Here is a 22,858-nt window from a genome sequence, read left to right as displayed (position 1 = left end):
GGCTCGCATCGGCGGGATTCTACTGTAATGGTACTTTTCGGGGATATATTCGCAGTGTAATATAGAAATGTTGTGGTTTTCGGGAATGTACTTACTTTTCGCGTTTTCATGCGAAATTCGCGCGAATTTTCGCAAAATTCGCGATCGCGAAAAATTCCAGGCCCTAGTTATGCGGTATCAGAAGTAACGAGTAACGTAACGATAGTAACGAGTACTAATTGTTATAGTAACGAATACATACGTGTACACATTTTTTCGTTACTTTTACACCTCTAGTAGGCACTACCGTATTTATTTCCGAATCGCTAGGGCAGTTTTCTTGTAACTTTTGTTTAGGTCAGTTGTTTGGGTATCTGTCCGGGAAAAGGGTGGTAATGGTTTGAGTTTAATCCCAAATTTATTTTCTAAAAAAGTTCACAGGTTTCTTTAAATGAAAAAAAGTATAGTTTTCCAGCGACTATTACGTTTGAGGCGTACGTGCGTTGCCGCAGCCGCACTCCTGCTTTTTTGTAAGGAATTAAATTGTCGCGCTACACTAGCACCACCTGTTAGCAACATCCCGAACCAACCAACCAACATGGCCGCCAGCAGACAGCCCGCGTCGACGATAGATAGCAGGACAATGCTGCGTCGGCCGCGGGCTGAGATGCTATACTTACGTGGCGTGGTAGGGTATTCTGGTTATTTTGACGCAATCGGTGATTGCATCCGTACTTATGGGGTATCGTTTTAAAGAGAATTCACACATATGCTCAGAGAAATTAAGATTTCGTTAATATAACCTGTTATTTTCCAATTATACAGGTTTAAACACACTTTTTGTGCTATTTTCGGTTAATTTTTATTTTTTGGGGGCCAAAATTTGTTCAATTCGGTTATAGCGAGGACACGGTTATAGCGAGGATCAAACCCGTAACCGTGACACCTAGCTTTAACGGGACTCTGGTGTATTTCATTTCACTTAAAACTTATCAGAACTTCCGTTATTACACAAATACATGTCCACCATCTAGGCCACACATTCTTATCTCACAGGCAAAAGGTTTTTGGTTTGCTAATAAGGCGAAAACAAAAGAGGCTGGACTCTCTTTGCTTCAGCAGGAGAGTGCAGTAGACCACAGCAGTACTACAGGTACTTTTCATTACCCAAATGTGACACTTGACCATGTGATTTTCATGACCAGCACGATTTGTGCAATTGCCATGTCTCTGTGATGTAGCCAAATTACATGTTTCCGAAATAACTTCACTGTATAAGCCCCACTGAATTAATCCCATTGATTTGTGAATTGTAATGCCTTAATCGTGCGGCTTAATGTTTAGTAGTATATTACACTTTTTTTTTTAATAAGCATATATATCTGTGTGTGTGTGTTTTTTTTTATAGAAAGGTGTGAAATTTTTTTTGTTGTAAAACTTAAATAGAGGCTTATTTATTGGTAGGCATTTGTACAATTAAATATTTACTTTACAAAAATTTAGAATGTAAATATTAAGTTTAAATGTTACATTAAAAATGCTGCTCTAACTAAAATATAATTTAATTTATAAAATGATAGATGCTAATTTTTCCGGCCCCTAGTTATTGTGTTCTATAGTCTCTTATTAATTACATTTTTTTTTAACAAATACATGTTTATAAGATAAGTCTTAGTCATGAAATTTAAATCAATGCTTAGTACAAAAATTTTAATTTACATTGTAACTATGCTATTGCCAACTATTCCCAGTACCCACCCATTACAATTTAATTTCAGCAGTGCCAGTCCTATCAACATTTTAGGTGGTTTGAGATATAAAGGTGGCGCCCCTCGAAATAAAATAAAAAATATATTGTTAAAGCAGTGGCTTTATTTTCCACCAGAAAAAGCAGCCGCCTCCGATTATTAAGCCGAATTACTGCTGTCAAAAATGTCAAATCATAGAAAAGTTCTTTGTGCGAGTACCTGTATGTGATGTGGTGGACAAATGAAAAATAACTAGGGATGGGTCGATTCGATTCTCCGATTCCTCGATACCACCGATTATTAAAAAATTTGGGTACTCAGTATGTATCGGGTACTAAAAAAGGGCAAGGTAGGTTAGGAATCGGTTAAGTTATGAAAATACAGTAGTAATATATTTTCGTCTGAACTTTACTTACTTATTTTAATATATCTTACCTGCCGTATGCGCATAAAATTCCTAATAATGCTCATTATTATTAAATATTAATTTTATACGAATAAAAATAAATAAAAACAATGTTACCGGGCATGTTTAACCTCTAATTAAAACTCCACGATCGAAGAACATTATTCCTCACTCATGTATTAGACGTAAATAAATTGTTAAAAGACTTATTAATTTTATTTGCAGTTAAGAAAAGTCCATTGTTTTTTGTGAAGAAAGTGACGGTTATGAAACGAGATCACATCACGTGTCGTCACCATTTTAGTTGTGAGCCATTCAAGGATGATGGCCTCCACAAAATCTCTGGTGGCCATAAAATATAAAGTCAAGTCGAAACGTATTGATTCGTTGCGTACGGAACAAATTGTATAATGAAAGCAACAATCGATTTCAAAGAATTCTCTGGCCATTAGAGGTGGGTTGTTACAGCAATTTTCGGTATCTGTCCCAACCTGAAACTGATACAGCATTGTACCATGTTACAAGTCTCTGATACTTCTGTATCAGACGGTCCCAGGAGGAAACAAAGCTCCGCGTACGCAGACCGTGCGACCGGAAGGAGAATCTGATACATTATTTATCACGCCTGGTAATTCTCTACCTCTGATACTCTCATGCCCGCCTGATACAACCAGTATCAATCAGTTCAACATTCATTGCAGTTCGTCCTGGCCGTGTATCACCATGTTGCGGGCTGTCATGCTTTGTAGTTAGTATTTTTATAGTGAAATAAGGAATGGATAAGTGCACGAAAAATTTGAAACGTAAACATTGATATAGTATGCTCACTAATGTACCTATCTGTTTTTTTATTTTTTATTTTTGATAAAATCGTGAATTTTTAATGTATAAAAACACTAGTTACTAATTGTTATCAAAAAAAAAGTCCATATGTTGATTACATCTGTTATTAGTGTCAACTGAGAATTTATTTGCATTTTCATAGCTGTTAGGTGCACAAATATAAATATTATATCTTGTATTAATGTACTTTTTAATATTAAAATTTCTTTAGTTTTATTATTGAACGAGACGGTGCACGCACTGCGCACTGAGCGTACTTTGAAGTAGGACAATAAACAAAACGACTTGTAACCAGGGCTGCCACTCTGATATTCATGAAAAACCTAGATAACCTAAAAAAAAACCCAGACACATGGGTAAAAAACCCAGATGCGTCTAAAATGCTATCGTTGAAAATGTTTGTGTACTAATTCAAAAATATAAACATAACTGGTTTTAATATAAAACAATTAATTACCTTACAAGACTGAAAACGGTTAAATACAACCAATACAAGAAAATTACACTGCAGCAAAATGGCTGTATAAGTAATTCTTGGACCAGCACATATAAAAAAACCTACAAATATATACATGACAAAACAAACACCATCACTGCATTCTTTAAACCGGTAAATGTTTTTATAAAACTGCATCATGTACGTTAGTCTTTATTCAGAGTCTGATTCTACAAGATTGGTTTGAAGGTTAATTGTTGCATTGGTTTTGTGTTCTGCAAGCCTCTTTGAAGAATGTGTCTAATTTAATATTCGACTTAGCTTCTTGAAAACTAGTTTTGTGTTTATATGTCTTTTTGTGTGTGAAACACATAGACTTGTTTGCATTTATCAAACAGATATTGCAACAGATACAGTAGCTACTACCTTTATTATTGTTTTAGGTATAAAAATAATTAAAATTATAAAAAACCTAGAATTGTTGGAATTCATTATTTAAAAACCCAGAAACCCAAACACCATTGGAAAAACCCAGATCTGGGTGGAAAAACCCATGAGTGGCAGCCCTGCTTGTAACAATATCGCTTTGCGCCTCTCCTTCAAGGCTTCAACGCCTTCCCCTGCGCTTCCTCCCCTACATTCTTTCCCTTCTTTATCCCTTATTCGTCGTTCCTGCTCCCTCCCCTTTCACAAGCTCCGCCCAAGTGACCGTCATCTGCGATCGGGTACTGCGCTCATTGGCCGTGGTGTTGTTCCAGGTGAATTCTGAATTGATACTAAAGTCTCTGATACTTTTCAAGTGTACTCGTTTGCCGTTCCTGATACAGGCGCGTATCAGTGACAAAGTATCAGGTTGATACGTTTCGACCCACCTCTACTGGCCATACCGCCAACAGAGGCTCATTTTTATTTCTTGCAAAGGAAAACCGTAATAATTACTAGAAAAACACTTGAAAATAGTTTTAGCAAAACAATATTTGTGCCAAATAAATAGCATGGATGCGAAACAATTCACAGTAACCTCAATAGCACGACGCACATAGGGGTATTGGACTAATTTAGCGGGACAAAATTATTTATCGCTCTTAAACGTTTGGAAAATAATCTGTAATTTATAAAAACTTGTCTGCAAAAGTATCTTCACTTCTAATTTCCAGCAATGCAATGTAGCAAAAAGCAAAAGCGAAAACAAATAGCGAAAGAAAATGAAAGTTCTTGTAAGTAAAATTTATATTGGTTAGTAATTAAAGTGGACAACTATATACGTATCTACTAACTAAATTAAAATAAAAAATTATAATTATATTTTAAAACTGAAAATATAAATATTAAATGGAAAAAGCCTTAACTTTCTTCACATATCAAGATTTCCGATGTTTCCTTCATAAAAGAATTTCGTTTTTTCTTGATCATTGTTCGCCTTGATGAAAGCAGGGGATCAGATGTTAACAACAGCCTATTTAAAATATCTGTATTACTGTCTACTCTATTAAATTTCCTTGCGAAATTCTGCCTGTATGAACGGAAATGCTTATTTCTGGCTTCTGCTGCCTCTTCAGACAATTGTCCTAGAGGCAAAAGGGCATTCTCTATTATTATAGAACCATGTATCAATAGTTTATGCATGGTAGGCGTCATGTTATGCCTACCATACAATTCAACATAAAGTTCTGCAGCCTCTCTAGTAAATTTCTGAAATTTTTTCACATCTATTTTGTACCCGCTTGAAATGCATTCAAGAATCACTTTTATTCTTTGAATGAAAGTAACATCCAGGCCTGTTATTTCAGCTGCCAACTCAGGATCTTCAAAAAATCGTCGACTTGTTTTTCCGTCATTAGTGTTTCCGAATCCAGCTTTGGGAAAATCTACGCGGAGACCTAGCTTGCTTTTAAATTCGTCTTGAATTCTTTCTTTGTTCTTTTGTATTAAAGGTTTGTCTGCTTCAGATTTAGCGGGTAAATATTGCACGCCAAGTTTGTAAGCAATATGCAGTAAGCTTTCAAATAGCCGAATCCTGGCGTGTAAAATAGACAAACCGAATATTAACGAATCTACATTAATCTCACTTGTTTTATTCAAATCGTTGAAATCTTTAGATGTAGCTCCACATATATAACATCTCATTGTAGATTTTGTGCCTGTTGCCGCATTGCACACTTGCGTCTATCATTGTAAGCATCATCTTGTTTTCTACAATGTATGGCCTTCCACCAATTGTTACTGTTGTTCCAATTTATTTGCCGCACTTTCCACGTAACTGATTTCTTCCTTCGTTATGTCAACTGTCTCCTTTACAAAGCGTATACGGATAGGTCTACAGTAGCAGGGTGACGATGGAGTTGGGTTCTGCCACAATATTTTATTTTCCATTCCATACACTATACGCAGAGGCACAAAATAACTTTGAAAAATGTGTGAGTCGTATCCGCTATCATTTTCAAACTTTTGTTTGAACTGAGCCTGTTGTGAGCCATCACATCCCCATTTACAAATCATTCGGAAAGTATTTTCACTATCGTCAAGGGTTTTCAAAACTTCTTTTAAATGTAAAAGTAATCTTTCGGCTGTGTGGTTCACGACACCTTGTAAATTCACTTCGGCACAGGTTTCAGTTATGTTGAAAGATTCATCGGAAGGATAACAATGATTTTTATATTGCTGCAAAACTGAGTAGCAGGGAAGATTTCCTGTTGTTTGTCTGATTCTGTCATATTGCATCCTTGACAAATCAGCATCTACAAACATTGCTAGTGCTTCCTCCGGACAAACTTGCTTGGCATGTGCCTTGTCACACTCGATTGAATTCCTGTACTCCTTAGCACGATCCTTACTTTCTGAAATCTATTTCAGTATATTTGACGCACATCTATTTCCTTGGGCTCTCAATTCCATTTCAGCTGCATAGATAATTTTCTCAGGGCTATCAGACAAACGTATACCCTCAGTCTTGTGTCTTTTGCTTCGCTCACTAATGTCTTGAAATGATTTTGTTGGTCTACCCGGTCTTCTTCTTGTCACTAATACAGGTAATTTAAACACTCCACTCAACCACTTTTCACTGTTTTTCACAAATAAATCACTTCTGTATTTTGCTGTTACCCAGCGATTTTTCACTTCTGATCTCAATCTTGATAAATTACGCTTTATTTCCATAACTTGTTCTTCGGTATAAGGTTTATGTGAAACCAAATAATCTTCAATGTATTCTAATTCACCATTAAAATCTAGATGGTTTTGTGATATCATCAGGTCAAATATTTCCTTACGAGTCATCAAACTATTTCCAGAAGGTTCTGAAATAATAGAAATAAAATGTATCGGAAGCATGAGTTTTTCACATTTTCATATTATAAATTTTAAATCACTCTACATGGAGGAGTAGGAATTAGTTGGAACCAATATATACATTTTTCAAAAGTATAATAACTATATTTTAGGAATATATAAGCATCATAACCGGGAAATGCCGGGCACTTAAACAACAAGGCTCCCAAAACTACTATTTTTGATAAAAATAACTGAATTTAAAAGCCTTTTTTAAAAGTGAAAAAGAAAAAAGGGGGTTTGTAAAATTATAATATTTGGACTAAAAAAACAAAGTTACTTACCAGGAGTTACAGAATCCATAACCAGAATTTATCTTTTCACAATAGAACATAAAATAATAAACACTTAAATATTGAGTTTTAAAGCACGAACATCTAGTATACACAACCACTGCGAGCAATGCCTGAGTTCCGACTGACACTACCATCTGTAAAATGAGGTGGGTGAAATGAAAACAATGTGGTTAGGTCGCACAACTATCTGGCTTTTCTAGGAACCGGTTTTTTTTAACCTGAGTGCAATTCCGAGGATTGGACTTTTGGCCAGCTAAATGTAAGAAATACCCCTATGTGCAACGGTGAATTACGGCGTAATTCACCGTCGTGCTATTGAGGTTACTGTGAATTGTTTCGCATCTATGCTATTTATTTGGCACAAATATTGTTTTGCTAAAACTATTTTCAAGTGTTTTGCTAGTTTGTTAGTAAAAAAATGTTCGCCGACTGTCGTTTCAAATTACGATGCGAATGGTCTGATGTTGTATCAACATGTCTAAAGTTTGGGAACATTTTCGCATCAATAGTGAAAATGACAACTATGCAATTTGTAATCACTGTAGTGCGCAAATTTCACGGAGCGGTACTTACAAATCTGCAACCAATTTAATGAAGCATTTGAAATCCCGGCACACATTACTACCAGAAAAAATAGTCTTTGAAGAAAAACAAACTTTTGTTTACAGCACTGTCACCAACTAAGTCAAAAGGTACCACAGAAAAAAGTAGTGCTACCTTTGAACCCATTTCGAACAAAGATGTTATGTTATCGGCGTTATCGCCTGTTAAAGAACCCTGTCTAAATGTTAAACTTCTTTGTGCACAGCCTAGTACTTACTAGCAAACAAACTTTATGTGAAGATGCATCTTCACTGGTAATTGAAAAAAAAAAAAAAAACCTTAACATTTAATCCTAAGTTTATAATTATCCTTTATACATGTTATTATCATTATGTAATGCATTCAATTCTTAAGTAGTTTTAATTATGTGACCAGAATTACCAGGAATCGAAAACTGGAATGACTCGGAATCGAGAATCGAAATTTAGGAATCGGTACCGGTATCGGAATCGATAAAAATGTGTACTCAACCCATCCCTAAAAATAACAATAAATATGATTGTCAACTTTTATTTATTCTGTGTTCCATGCAAACATTAATCAAATCAAATGAGTATGTAGTAAAAATATTTTTAAAAAATACCTAGATAGTCACTTTTCAGCGCCTGCAAATTTTTTTTATCAAGTCTGGATAATTTAACTTTTGGGCAATAGCATTTTCTCTAGGCAAAATTCCAAGATCGGACAGTCTTTCCTGACACATAGTAGACTGTAGATAGGTTAAGTTTTAATTTACTGAAACTTCGTTCTTTGACAACAGTTACAGGTAGAGTTAGCAAGATATGAAGCGCTGTCCAGACATTCGTCAAAATATCTTGCCAACCATTTTTTTTATAAATCGAAGAACTTATATTGGCTCTCCTGATTGAAGATCTTTTAATATGGGTTCAGGCTCACATGTTCTTCAACCAATTCGTGACCAGATATGTCACATTTTTCTCCATCTGTTAAAGTGATTTAAATTTCCAGTTTTTGGTAGGAAATCACCAAGACAACGGCTGTTGCTTTGTTGATGTTTCATTCGTCTCTATGGCAACGACTATTTCATTGTTAGTGCAGTCCTCATCACCGTTGAAATTTTGCGGGTACTTTAAATATCAATAATTGCCTCTTTTTTTTTTTTTTTTTTTTTTTCAAGTACCTATATATATTTTACAGACTTGAAACTTCACAGTAATGTTCCTTATGTTACGCAGGATGACATTTTCCGAAAATTAGATCCCATGGGTGGTTAAAACCAGGCAACAGTGGGTACTTTGTCTGCATGAGAACAGAATTTTGCATTGTTCATGCCTTCTGCGTCTCCATAGGTCTATTGATGATAGAACAAAAGTATGTTCTACAATATTAAAGAACATATCAATAACTACAAAAAACTTGGTGATACTATATGTCCAACTATTATCGTTATGTCACCATAAATCCACTTTTTACATTTTAAAAGTTGATAGAAATACCGACCAAAATTAGACCATGTTATTCATACTTCTGTTTAAATCCTTATCCAAATAAATCATATTGTTTTCAAGATTGTTTCAATTCATGTAGATTACTTTTTGAATTGTTCATATCGGCTATTCCAATCAATAGATATTACGAATAAAAAAGTCATAGAAATAGAAAAAATAAACAATGCCGCGTTGTGCATGTTATTCATACCTTTTTATTAATCCTTATCCAAATAAATTATTTTGTATTCAAAATTGTTTCAATACCTGTAGATTACTTTTTGAATTTTTCAAATCGTATATTCCATTCAAAAGATATTACGAATTTAAAAAGTCACAGATACAGAAAAGGCGCAGCTAGCCAGGCATTGCAGCGGTGCGGGAGAGGGGCGGGCACATCTATGAAATAGGTAGCCGCGCGGCTCAGTCGTGCGGTCGGCTCCCTACGCAGCGGACGTAACCGACATTGAACATTTTTTGACTATTTTAATTGCAAATTTTTTTTCCAATTTAAAAAGTTCTTCTCAGAACTAATTATAAATTGTTTATTCACGCTTTACTGTTTATTTTTTATAGTATTCTCTCATTTTTTCAATAGTAAGTATTTATCTAAAGTTCTGTTCTTATTTTATCTGATTTAAAAAAAGTCAACGATATGCCCAGGAAAAAAAAGTCTCAACTATCTAAAAGTTGCTCCCAAGCGAGATTAGCAAATTACGACGTATTGGAGAATCATCTTCTGAAAATTCAGATTGTCTCGCAAATCAGACAGAGTATGCTTCGCCATCGCGGGCCACAGAATCTAGCGCCGAACGTTCGCAACGCCTTGCTGAAAATAGTGACAGAATGTCACGCGCATGTGCAAGGGAATCTAGCGCCGAACGTTCGCAACACCTTGCTCAAAATAGTGACAGAATGTCACAAGCACGCACGAGGAAATCTAGCACCGAACGTTCGCTTCGTCTTTCAGCACAAAATTCCAGATCGTTCCAACTATACGAACGACAATCGAGTGCCGAACGCTCGCAGCGCCTTGCTGATAATAGAGTTAGGAACTCGCGAACGCGTGCCCGGGAACCTAGCGCCGAACGCTCGCAGCTCCTTATTGCGCAGAGAGAAGGACAACAGTCGTTAAAAACTAGGATGCGTAATAGAATTTTAGCTAATTCTAATAGATCAGCATTCAGTTACCACCCACATATTGATTATGCTCATCAGAACAGCATCCAAATCGGAGCAATGAATAAGGTTTGTCCTAAATGTTTTGCTAAAAAATGGATTGATGAAGCGAGCTGTATGTGCTGCGCGTGTGGGAAAGTTATTCTTTCTAATATTAAAGAGCCACCAGAACCAATAAAAAGCCTTTTGACTAATAATCACACATTTTCCGCGCATTTTTTAAATAATGCACGTAGATACAATATCCTTTTTTAGATGACTTCGTTTGGGGCGAAAGAAATTAGAGAGAGAAATTTTATGCCCACCTTTAAGGTAGAAGGGCAAGTCTATCATCTTATAGGTAGCCTCTTACCGCCAACAGGACAAAGCCCTCAATTTCTGCAAATATATTTTATTTCAGAAGCTGACCAACTATCATTGTGATCAAACATGGCCCCTATGCTAAAAATAGATTTGATTAACAAATTGCAGACAGTATTAAATAGCCACAACATGTACATACAAACTTATATACATAGTATCAAATTTAACAACCCTGACAGTTTAAAATTAATCATTCACTCTGATCGCACACCTCAGGCAGAACACCGGGGCAGATATAACGCTCCTTCCATAAATGAAGTGGCTGTTCTATTGGTTGACGAAGACCAAGGATCCAGGGATATTGGTAGAGACGGACAACTAAAACGAGTGTCGGAATTGCACCGCGCTTACGATCCGTTACAATATCCACTAATATTTGTATCAGGAGACGACGTATATTATGTGACTATTCCTCAGCAGAATGCCTTACGAAATAAGACGGTGTCATGTATGCAATATTATGCCTATCGTTTAATGATTAGGACCAACTGTTTTAACACACTGCATTATTACAAAGATTTGCTTAATCAGTATTGTGTGGATATGATGGCGAAGATGATTTCAGAAAGTTTAAATTTTATTTGCCGAAACCAACAAAAGCTTAGAGCAGATGACTATAATTCATTTGAGGGATGCTTTGAACCAAGACGTAAGCGTAAATGCCGTCAATATAGGTCAGCATGTCATCTTACCGTCATCATTTACTGGGTCTCCGAGGTATCTCCACGAAAAGACGCAAGATGCTATGACATGTGCGCAATTATGGAAGGCCTAACCTTTTTGTAACTTTCACGTGTAATCCGGAATGGAAAGAAATAAAGCAGGAACTTTTTCCCGGTCAGTGATCTTTCGACCAGCATGACATCATCGCTCGAGTGTTTCACTTAAAAATGAAAAAACTCATAAAAATAATCACAAAAGACGCGATTTCGATTCTGATTGTAAGTATACATACATAATGTGATACTATGTTTAAAAAAATATAGAAATGAAACAACAAAAAAATATAAATAAAAGGTAAAAATATTTAAAAAAATCATGTCCACCCGTGCGAAGCCGGGATGGGCCGCTAGTAATATATAATATAACAATATAAGATAAACACCAAAAAAAATATGTAAGGAAAAAAATCTTATTTAATAGTTTAATCTGTAATAAAAATATATAAACAACTAGCTGCCCGACCCGGCTTCTCACGGCTATACTAATGAAAAAAAATTAAGCCACATCTCCCATTTACAGTAATGGTAAATAAAAAAATTCAGTGAAAATTTATTACAATGCTGTATAATGTACCGGAGAGAATATGAATAGCACCAATGGTTTCCCGACTCGTGCACGCAACGTACAACTGATGTGCCCGTACTTCGCTACGGCAGTCTACAGGCAGATCACTCTTGCGCCGCTCATTATACATGCCCCTCCTTGTGGGTACGCCACTGCCGCGCCATGCCCGTTGCCATGGAGACACAGAAGGCATGAACAATGCAAAATCCTGTTCTCATGCAGACAAAGTACCCACTGTTGCCTGGTTTTAACCACCCATGGGATCTAATTTTCGGAAAATGTCTTCCTGTGTAAATTGTGTAAATTGTCATTCTGCGTAAATTGCTTTGTTGTTAATATTACACGGGTGTTTTTTACTTGTATGGGAAAATTAAGAATGATAAGGCATCTAGTGCGTGGCAACAATGTTAATAGGCAATAGGAAATAAACTTCTAGCGCCTGCGGCATTGTCAACACACGCTTCGTTCGTGTACTGCATGTTGTATCTAACCCCCTCCAAAGCATTTGATTCTAAATTGGACTTTTAGTAAGGATCCCTAATGTTATTGATAATATAATATAGCCTATAGCCTTCCTCGATAAATGTACTATCCAACACTGAAAGAATTTTTCAAATCGGACCCGTGGTTCCTGAGATTAGCGCGTTCAAACAAACAAACAAACAAACTCTTCAGCTTTATAATATTAGTATAGATTTAGAACAAAATAAAGTTTTATTTATTTAGACTGCCAATAATAAAAACTCAAGTGAACTGTTCTTGTCTTAGATTTACTTACCTAACAATAGTTAAGGTGACTTCACTTACTTTACTTGTTTACAAAACTGGAAAATAATTGAATTGATATTTTACAAACATTATAATTTATACTATTTCAGAATATAACTGACAGTTGTTTCCTAAAATAGAGGAACCTACAAGTTATGAGAACAGCCAAAAACCAAAAAATACATCATTATTATTATAATAAAACTTAACTTATATATGAAGTAAACCTTACAATAATAAAAAAAAGTAGACCGAACTACCACGGGTAAGCTACTGGAAATAACTATTTTAATCTGTTAGAGATAATATTGCTAAAATTAAATTTTAGACATGTTCCTACAGAAACTGAATACAACAAACCACAAAACACAAGGGTAGAAATCACAACATAGAAGATACTTCTCGACATAAATTTCTAGACATTGGGGTGAACATGACTATGTGGTCATCTTCACCCCAAAATGCTAAAGAAACTGCACAGTTTCAATAAAATTAGTTTACCTTAGAAATTTTTATTTATTTGGCAATTTTTATTATTTACTTACTCTACTATCCCCTCGCCGCCGCCGATTCATCATATTGCCATCCGGGGCAGTAAATGTGGGCGAGGCCAGAAACCAAAGTTTCTATAAGTGCATAGTAAATCAGGTGCACCCCACACTGGTGAAGAATCATTTGAATCGATGGCGGGGGTGCGTGTCTTGTGGGATAAGTTTGGCACACAGGCCTGTGTGTGCGCTGGTAGGTTGTGTAATGCTATAAAAGTTACGTGTACCTAATTCGGCAGGGGAGTGAAGCTCCCCACCAGTTAGATTGGCTAACTGGCGTGATGTAATGTCGTGTTGGTGTGCATTAGAGGCTTGTCTGTGTGCTGTCATTTCAAGTGACCTAGTTAAACTCGGGTGTGGCGTGTAGTGTAAAGCTGTGCGAGCCGCTCCTACGAACCCCTGAGAACACATAACATGCCAGGGTAGTTAGCCCATTAGTGCATGTAACAGGTAGTTCAGGCTGACACTCGCGCAGGCATATAATCGTGTGGTCGTGTTGGTTAAACGATAAAAGAAATTACATGGATTAGTAAACCTCTGGACGCCTTAGGGACCGAACTAATGCGTTCCAACATAGCTTAGTCAAAGTTAGGCTAAGCCAATATTGCTGTAGCTAGCCCCCTGGCACTATCCCCTCAAACAAGTAAACATATCAATTTCATTTGCAATTATTTTTTTATTATACGTGGCAGTAGTAAAGTTTTAGTAACATTATTAATCATAACAAATAGTTCTTGGTTTTAATTTGTTTCTAAATTTCTGTCTAAAATTGTAATTTCACTCCCACAATCACTTATTTTAAGAGAAACTCTCCTAGATTTTAAAACATAACATAATTTTTTATCTTCATTGCCTGGACTGTGTCAGGGAAACCAAACAAATTTCATAAATATGGTCAACTTCACCCCACTGATCACATTCAACCCAATTGACAGTACTTGAGTTAAAGACTTAAATTCTGATGTGCGATAATCGATTACCACGTGAACGAAATCGCGGGCAGAAGCCAGTTTAAATTAATTAAATTATCTTTTTCCGTTATTTAAGTTCAATGACTACTTAAAAACTCTTTTTTTTTTTTTTTTTTTTTTTTTACGTGTTTTTACCACCTTTATTTAATTGGCTGTTAGTATAACTGATAGATTTTTCATTTATTTTCCATTCAAAATACGTCAAAACTCAGTTACGCTAATTGCCACTTAAATAAAGGCAGTAAAACAGGCCCTTGGACAAAGCGTTTTTTAATAGTTATTGGACATAAAATGAGTGAATTAACTTTAACAAGTGTGATATACATATATATATAATAGTTACTACGTAACAGGTACATCACTTCCATACAAAAACAATACCTACACTATAATACCCCACAAAAGCGCAGTACATCAGGCTGCTATGTGAAACGTATTCAACAAACGCGCGTGATCATTAAATGTAAAGACACCGTGTGTAATCTCGCCGTGCAGTTTCAACCGTGGATAAGTGGAAAATGTCTTATCGAAGTGCCACTGAATACACTAGAAAGGAACTTATATAAATAATACTTTCTTTTGTTTTCCATTTCGAATTCTTATATAATAATCTACGTACGTAACTTTCAGCCGTTAACGACACACACACTGTACAACACAGATATACACTTGCGCGCGTTTGAACAACTTGACAATTCAATAGACAATGCTTGCCTAGTGAAACAAGTGACGGACAAAATTTAACCCCACGCCCCACTCCCCCGCAATGGACGACTTGAAATGGGGAGGAGCCAAGCAGTTTAAGTAACGGCCGGATGAAGCGCCACTGTCAACTATGAAACACAGAATGTGAATAAACAGTTGAATTCATTCGAATTTGGTGACGTGACACAGTGATGTCAGAGGACAGGATACCTGTGTCATCCATTTTCTCGTGAGACTCGGCCGAACGTCGCCGTTGTTCGTCTCACGTGTCGGTTGATTTCGGCTCCCCCCTCCTTGATGGCGCCCGGTGTGGTCGCACCGCTCGCACCACCCTAGGACTGGCCCTGAATATCGGCAATTTTGAATACATACTTGGAAATTTAATTACATCTTTAATTTCATTTACAAAAATGTCACTATCTTCCATAATTTTAAAATTGTAATACTGAGTAGAAGACAGCTCTAGTGTGTTTGTTGGTTTGGAACAACTTGGGATGCTAGTGGAGTATGCAACACTTGATTTCAGCCTAAATGTTTATGTAGAGGACGCATGCAGAACCATATTAAAGTATTGTATGAAGATGACACAAATATAAATATTGAAGTGGCTAAAACCTAGGGGAGTTGCATGTAATGAAACAATGAATTTCTGTTAGTGAAACTCATCCAAACTCACGGACCAAAAGAGAAGGTTTTCCATGTTAGATTTTTTTTTAAATATTGCACACAGCAGCACTATTACAATGGTAGGTGTTTTTAAACAGTCTATGTGTAACCGGGCTGTGCCTATGGTTGGGTTATTTTGACTCGTTCCTAGCAACTTGTGTGCATAGAATAATCAAATAATGGAATTCAGCTCACAAGACTTCTTGTCTGCATTGTAGGTATTCAGGTTTTCAAGTGTCCCATACGTAATCGTGAATTGACATCGTCAGATATTCTGGGTGAACGTTACCGCAGAATAACTGTGACAGCTTTATTCTTAGAAAGCTCCTGTGCACGTTGCTTTTTGCAGGTGACGCAGGAACTGATAGACAAGGTGTGGCCGAAGCTGCGAGTCCTTGCCAGGGCTTCTCCTAGAGACAAATTCGACCTTGTGACTGGTGTCATGGACAGCAAGTTGACACCACATCGTGAGGTGGTCGCTGTGACGGGAGATGGCACTAATGATGCTCCAGCTCTGAAGAAAGCGGATGTGGGCTTTGCCATGGTAAGAACGCTCGTAGCTGTGCAAATTTCAGGGGTTTTAAAGCTTAGAATCCTATTTTATTTATTTTATTTTTATAATTGAATCAGTCCCTGCAGAAAGGGCTGTAGTCATGAAATCATCGAAAATGAGTTTAATGTTTGAAAGTCAAGTAATGTCTCCATATCCAGACAAAAACTTGTACCAAAGTGCATAGATCAGAAAAATTAGTTCAATTTGTTTTATTGTGTATCTATTATTGAATCAATTTTAAACTACAAATGCTCGCTAATTAATTTTTAAAAAGAAATTTACCGTAACAATGCTGCATATAAATTTCACCCCTATTATGATGGAGTAAGTATTACGAAACAGCTTTTATAAAAATAAAAACAATAACTTGAAATCCTCTGTTAAACTAAATTGGACTAAATATAAAACCATAAATCTTGTTTCTAACAATGGCATGATTTATTTGGATGCAATACTTGGAGGTAAAGTTTAATTACATCAGAAAATAATGTAACTGAAACTTAATATTGGCAAAAGAATTGCCACCCTGATTGTTGCATCACCTAACCTGTCTTTTAATTTTTTTTTTTTAATGTGGTCACTGTTGCAGGGCATTTCTGGTACGGATGTGGCGAAAGAAGCGTCTGACATAATCCTGCTGGACGACAACTTCAACAGCATCGTGAAAGCAGTGATGTGGGGTCGCAACGTTTACGACAGCATCTCCAAGTTCCTGCAGTTCCAACTTACTGTCAACTTGGTTGCCATCATCATAGCTTTTGCAGGGGCCTGCATCGTTAACGACACTCCCCTGAGAGTAAGTTGTGCCTGCCCGTACGTGGCATGTAGTTAGTGTCTTTGTTTGTGTTGTTGCCGCATGTAGAGCATGTTGGGTAAAGTAAGTACCCCCTTGCAATGGTGAAACTTAATATCCCATGTATATTAAAGATTTAAATTCCTCCATTCTGAAAACGAAACTAATGTATTTTCTAATTGAAGTGTCATGTGACCATGAACTAAAATTTAATCTACTAGACTACACAAAATCTAAGAACTTCTACAATATTCAAATATAGTCAAACCTCATTATTACAAACCTGAAGGGACCATAATTTTAGCACATTGTAACTGGGAAATCATTATGACAAAAAAATGTATTACTTTCTAATTCCTATAATTACCGTATTTAGGTACTTGCATAATGTCCGCAGTAATTTGGCAACATTTTTGACAAAAAAAAATGGGGTGCGGACATTGTGAGGTGAAGTCCGAAAATAAAAATTTATCCTCAAAATTTTACGTTTTGTGTAGAGTAAAAAATTGTTCTCTCATAATCAGTTTACTAGCAGAGCATTGGTGACTGGCGACCCTCCGCAGCGGACGTGAGAAATGTGACAGGTGTCAAGATAATTGGGTGCCGGCGATTAGTAGAAGACGCCACTCTTTTTTTTTTCTTCTCTCACTCGCGTGTGTGCTCTTACGTTCAGAAGCCGCAGCCAGCCTACACAAAATAAACGCTTTGCATGAGAAGATATTTTTTTAATCTTTCATTGAGATGGCCACTGGCGGCACGGGGCAGATGTCTAATGTCTGCATTATCCGGCGCCGGCGAGCCTCCCTCCCTGTCCCTTTCCCACTGTGTGTACAAAAAAACAGTCCGCATGTACCCCCACCACTTCTCCGCTACCTCCCCTACTTTGTGACAGTGTGAGTTGACGAGTACTGGTTTGTGCTATATATAGCCCATCCCCTTGCAACTCGCGTGACGTCGCAGGCAGCTGCTCAGTAGAGTGCGAGTTTCTGAGTCCGGACGGTTTCACCACGCTACAAACCCTCTGAGCGACCGCTCCGGAGAAATGAACAACTCAAGGTCAAAGCATTGTTGACAGCGTCAGTAAATTTCCATCCCGTTACTGTGCTTTTCAGGGGTGGCCAAGGTTGCTTTGTCTGGTGCGGACTTTATGCGGATTTTAAAAAATTACATTTCAAGTATTTAAAAAGAAATGTGCGGACATTATGCTATGGTGGACATTATGCGATTAAATACGGTACAACCATAAAGAATATTCTATACACAGTATTATATAAATCGTTGGAGCCAACCGCTGCCTAAATCTAGATTCTGAAATCCCTAACCTCAATGCTAAGTAATATGTCATCTGCATTATAGGTCAGAAATTGGCAAATTTGCTGCACACATTTCTTGATACAACTTCAACAATGTAGCTTCCATTTCTTCATTTTTTGAACCTCAAATTATTTTTATAGTTGATAACCCACAAGAACTCTTAAAATCAGATTCAATCTTGTTGTAAATTTTTTTTATATCGTTGATAAGGACAATTGCAGGTTGTTAAATTCTCTAACACATTCAGTTTTTGTTTTTTCTCTGTTGACAGCTTCTTTGATAATGTAAGATCATTACGTTTATGTTTTGCAGTCATTTTACAAAACAACACACTCAAAATTGGCACACATGCAAACAAAAGAAAATACTAGGAATGGGAAAACCGATTCCCAATTTCATCGATACCTACCGATTCTACTTAAATAATCAATAATCGAGAATCGATGATAAAAGTCGATTCCCGCATGTAGCAAAAAAAAAATTATTTCACAACATTGCAAATCTGTCAGATACAATTATTTAACGACTCTTTGAGTGGGGTTATGACTGACTAGATGCATATATAACAGTCATATTTCCCAAATAAACAATATCTAAAACTTGGGTCGATGTTATACACAAGTCAAAGTACAAAAATTATTTTTTAATAAAAAAATTATCACTGCGTATTAGTAGGGGCCTGTTCTTTTCGCGATCGCGATTAGATGACGATAAACGCGAAATCACCGTAAAATACAATTTTTACGCGAAATCGCCACAACACAGTGTTTTTCCACTAAATTTAGTATTAAAACGCGAAATCGCAATGTTTTTACGGGAAATTTAAATACTGGGTAAAAGATTTGTCTTGTCACTGGTAAATAAACACCGTAACATGGCCGCCATTGAACATTAATATTAAATGCACTAAAGCAAACAAAAGCTTACACACGTTCACGTTATGATGTTAAACCCAAAAATATACTGTAAAAATGTGCAAAACTACGGCGTTTATTTTCCTTTCCGGCATAATGTTTGGATAGGTAAGACAAACAGGCGAGGTTTTAAAGTCCACGCACACCGCTCGGGGCACTGACGTCAGCTTGGAACAGCGACACCAAATAAATACAAAAGCAAGCAGATAATTGGGCGAATGGTGTTTGGAACAGCCTTACGTGAGTGGCCATACCACATCAGCCGGGGGCGCTGGCATATAGTTGGAACAGCGTCGTAGTATCAAGCAGATTATCGGGCGAACCAGGCTACTTCGTCACCCAGCCGTACGGGGCAGCACAAGCATTTTAAATTGCGCCAAAAAGCGGAAAAATGTAAACAAACATTCATTTTCGAATGGTGTGAAGATGACAATAACAACGAATGAATTTGTGTTTCTTAAATGTAACTTAACGCCGAAATACCACAATCAAGTACAATACTTTCATTTGCTAGTTCTCTAGTTGTTGCTTAATTTTGTTACTGTTTCATTTCACATATTTTTTAGTTAATTTGTACCCTTCTTTAAGTTAGGCAAGTTGTATGAATGAAAATAATTTATACTGCTCAAGGAAAGCTTAAATTTTTTTTTATATACATAATTTATTCCGTATTACAAAACAAATTTTAGATTAGTTTCACCCCTTTGACATATGAGCCATTAACTTCTAATGATGTAAACATTTATATGAGTTAATGTTAATAACTTAGTTGTGTACTCAAATTTGATAAATATGAATTTATGATGTATGCTACATCATATATGTATTGAAAGCTGGAAAAAAAAAATGTTGCAAATAGAATTTGAATTATTTAATATTAAGTTAACTAGGTGAGTATCGAGTATCGAGAATCGAAGGATTTTTTAAGGAATCGATAATCGGGTATCGGAATCGAAAATTTTGGAATCGTCCCATCCCTAGAAAATACCCAAACGTATTACCATAGATTATCTAAACTTCATATGTATGTGCACTTCCAATGACTAGTATAAATACGGTAGTATAGAGCGCAGTTATATAGTGTTTATATAGTTATATAGTCTGGCAACTTTCTATCCTTCGCCTAGGCATGTCTCAATGGCTTATTGAAGCTCACAGCAGACTGCAAGCTAACTGTGCTAGTAGTAGTTAAACCATCATTAACATTGTGTTTAATAGGAGTTTCATATAAAATATCAATTTATTCCGAATTACTTCTCAATTTTGGAATTTTGGAATTTTTTTCCCAGATTAATTCATTTGGGTGCTTGGTAAATGCCTCATCTGTAATAGGTAATACAAAAATTTTGTGCATTTGTTATTTAAGTTAAAGTAGTGAGAGAGAATGCCTCTCTCTTGTATTGCACCTAGCTATACCTACCTAATGGCCCGGTTAAAAGAAAAAAAATTGCTGACTGCAAAACCAGGAAAATTTACAGTTGAAATCTTCCTAAGGGAAAGGTTCGAGTAGGGGCTTGCCGTTTTCGCTTGAACTGTGTGAGTAGAAGCAGGTAGGTGCTCATTTCAACGTCCTAATATATCTTCTGAGTGAGCCCTAGGAAGTGAGTAAAAGCTCTTTAAAGATTATAATTAGAAATGGTGATTTATAGCATTTAAAATAATGACATTTAGCATTTTGAATTTGAAATTTAGCATTTTCTAGCATTTAAAAAACACAATTTAGCCAATTCTCTCATTTTACATTACTGAAGAAAAGTATATTTTTAAAAAAAGAAACCATTGCTTTCCGTTTTACTGACTTTTTTCCTTCAACCGACTTCTCGGTGAATCTTTTTTTTTTTCAGTCTGATGTCCCTCAGATTTAATGTGCTTTTCAAGTAAATCTTTTTTTTTCCATTCCAGATGGCGATTACATAAATTAAAATTGTGCATTAAAATATTTGTATCACTTTCCTATAACTGTTCACTTTTGTATTCATTTATGCGATTGCAAATGGAAATGACGTTTCGTCCCATTTTTACCACGAGAAATAACAGTATACAACACATTCACGAGTATGCACGTATTTTTAAACACGCAACATTCCACAGACTACACAAGAACGCGGCTTTCACGTGAAACACAGCCAGAAAATGGGACTTACAATTGTTAGCGCAACTAAGTAGAGATGTCGCAATATGGTGGCCTAAAAACTTGTACTCTGCAAGATGACGGACAATCTTCCAGCTAGTTGTTCTTTGCTTGTTTAAAATCGCGAGGCATGGATGGCCATTCTACATTCAATATTTACGAACAATAGTGTTGTGAATGACGTGACAATAAGATACTTGTGCTGAATACGCCATAAAATGATGGTTTCTTTTGATACTAAACTGAAACAAAATACAATCGGTAAATAAATTGTGTAGAGTGAAGACGAATATACGTTTTTTACCTTGATTTCGCATTTATCTCGGAATAGTCTAGATTTAGCATTTTATAGCGGAAAAAATATAATTTAGCATATTTTAGCATCTATTTAGCAAAAACTAAAAATCACCATCCCTAATAATTATAATGTGTATTTATTTTATATATATATATATATTGTTGTTGAGTCACACAGTGTTGTTATTCAGTTGTTTGTTTTGAAAGACAAGTGGTTTTGGCGTTAGGGTTTTATTGTTTGTTTGGTTTTGGGCTGAGTAGTTGTGTTCTTGAAGAAATGGTGGCAGATGTTTTTTTGTGCATTAAAACATGAAATTCCATAACGAATTCTGATGGTACATGTTTAGTTTAGCATTAAAAGTGCAATTCCGACTTCCAACAGCTTACTTCATGGAACATTTATTGGTCCTCCAGGCCGGATTTGGGAAAGATCTAGCATTTGTTATTCTGTGAAGACTCGTAGAGAATCGGAAAACAATGGAGAAACTCTTGGCGAAGAAAAAGGTTATGAAATCAAACATTACGCGTGCAGAGAATGCAGTTGATAAACTTACGAGTAGCGACACGAGCGGAGCATTAGTACACCAAAAACGAGTTCAGTTAATGTTAGACGAAGTTGATATATTATTAGTGGATTTCAGTATTGCATTAAACACAGAAGAGTATACAGCGCATGAAGACGATCTCGGAGAAGCACAAAATAGACTTACGACCTTACTTGTCAAGATCCATGAAGTCGGTTCAGAAAAGTGCGAAATTTCGTCGTCTAAAAGTGACATCGGAAGTGAGGTTAGACTGCCCAAGTTACAGTTGCCAGTGTTCGGGGGCAGCCTACAGGACTGGATACCCTTTCGGGACTTGTTGGAATCCGCTGTTCGTAATAATGAGAACCTTTCAGGAACGCAGAAACTACAATATCTCAAGGGGTTATTGCAAGGTGATGCAGCTGTATTATTGAAGTCAGTTCCTATCAGCAGTGCCAACTACAGTGAAACCCCTTATTTACGTTACCGTTATTTACGTTTTCCCGTTATTTGCACTATATTCTTCAGGTCCCGTTTGGTTCCCATTTAATCCAATACAATACTTTCATGCGAATTACGTCTCAAAAATCTAATCCATCCCGCTATTTACGTCACGTAACAACGATAGTAGGCCTAAAAACATTGTGAAAAACGTAACTTTTATAGTCGGCAGTGAACATTTAAAATCGCAAAATAAACATATTTTATAACATGAAAAATTGCTTTTATTTCTAAACATATAATAATTTAAGCCTAGGC

The 22,858-nt window shown here is 36.2% G+C and overlaps 1 protein-coding gene across 1 annotated transcript in view; it reads left to right on the top strand.

Annotated features, from left to right (window-relative positions):
• The window catches only part of LOC134546260 (plasma membrane calcium-transporting ATPase 4-like), a 155,388-nt gene that overhangs the window by 91,782 nt on the left and 40,748 nt on the right, over nt 1–22,858 (top strand). Inside the window, exons 14-15 of the mRNA XM_063388962.1 lie at nt 15,923–16,117; nt 16,716–16,922. Of these exons, the coding sequence (XP_063245032.1) occupies nt 15,923–16,117; nt 16,716–16,922 (402 nt within the window). The remainder of the gene's footprint in view (nt 1–15,922; nt 16,118–16,715; nt 16,923–22,858) is intronic.

The sequence above is a fragment of the Bacillus rossius genome, chromosome 1 (assembly GCF_032445375.1).
Source record: "Bacillus rossius redtenbacheri isolate Brsri chromosome 1, Brsri_v3, whole genome shotgun sequence".
NCBI classification, from domain to species: Eukaryota; Metazoa; Arthropoda; class Insecta; order Phasmatodea; family Bacillidae; genus Bacillus; species Bacillus rossius.
The sequence above is the reverse complement of the archived record's forward strand: the minus strand, read 5'-3'. Positions and strand labels throughout refer to the sequence as shown.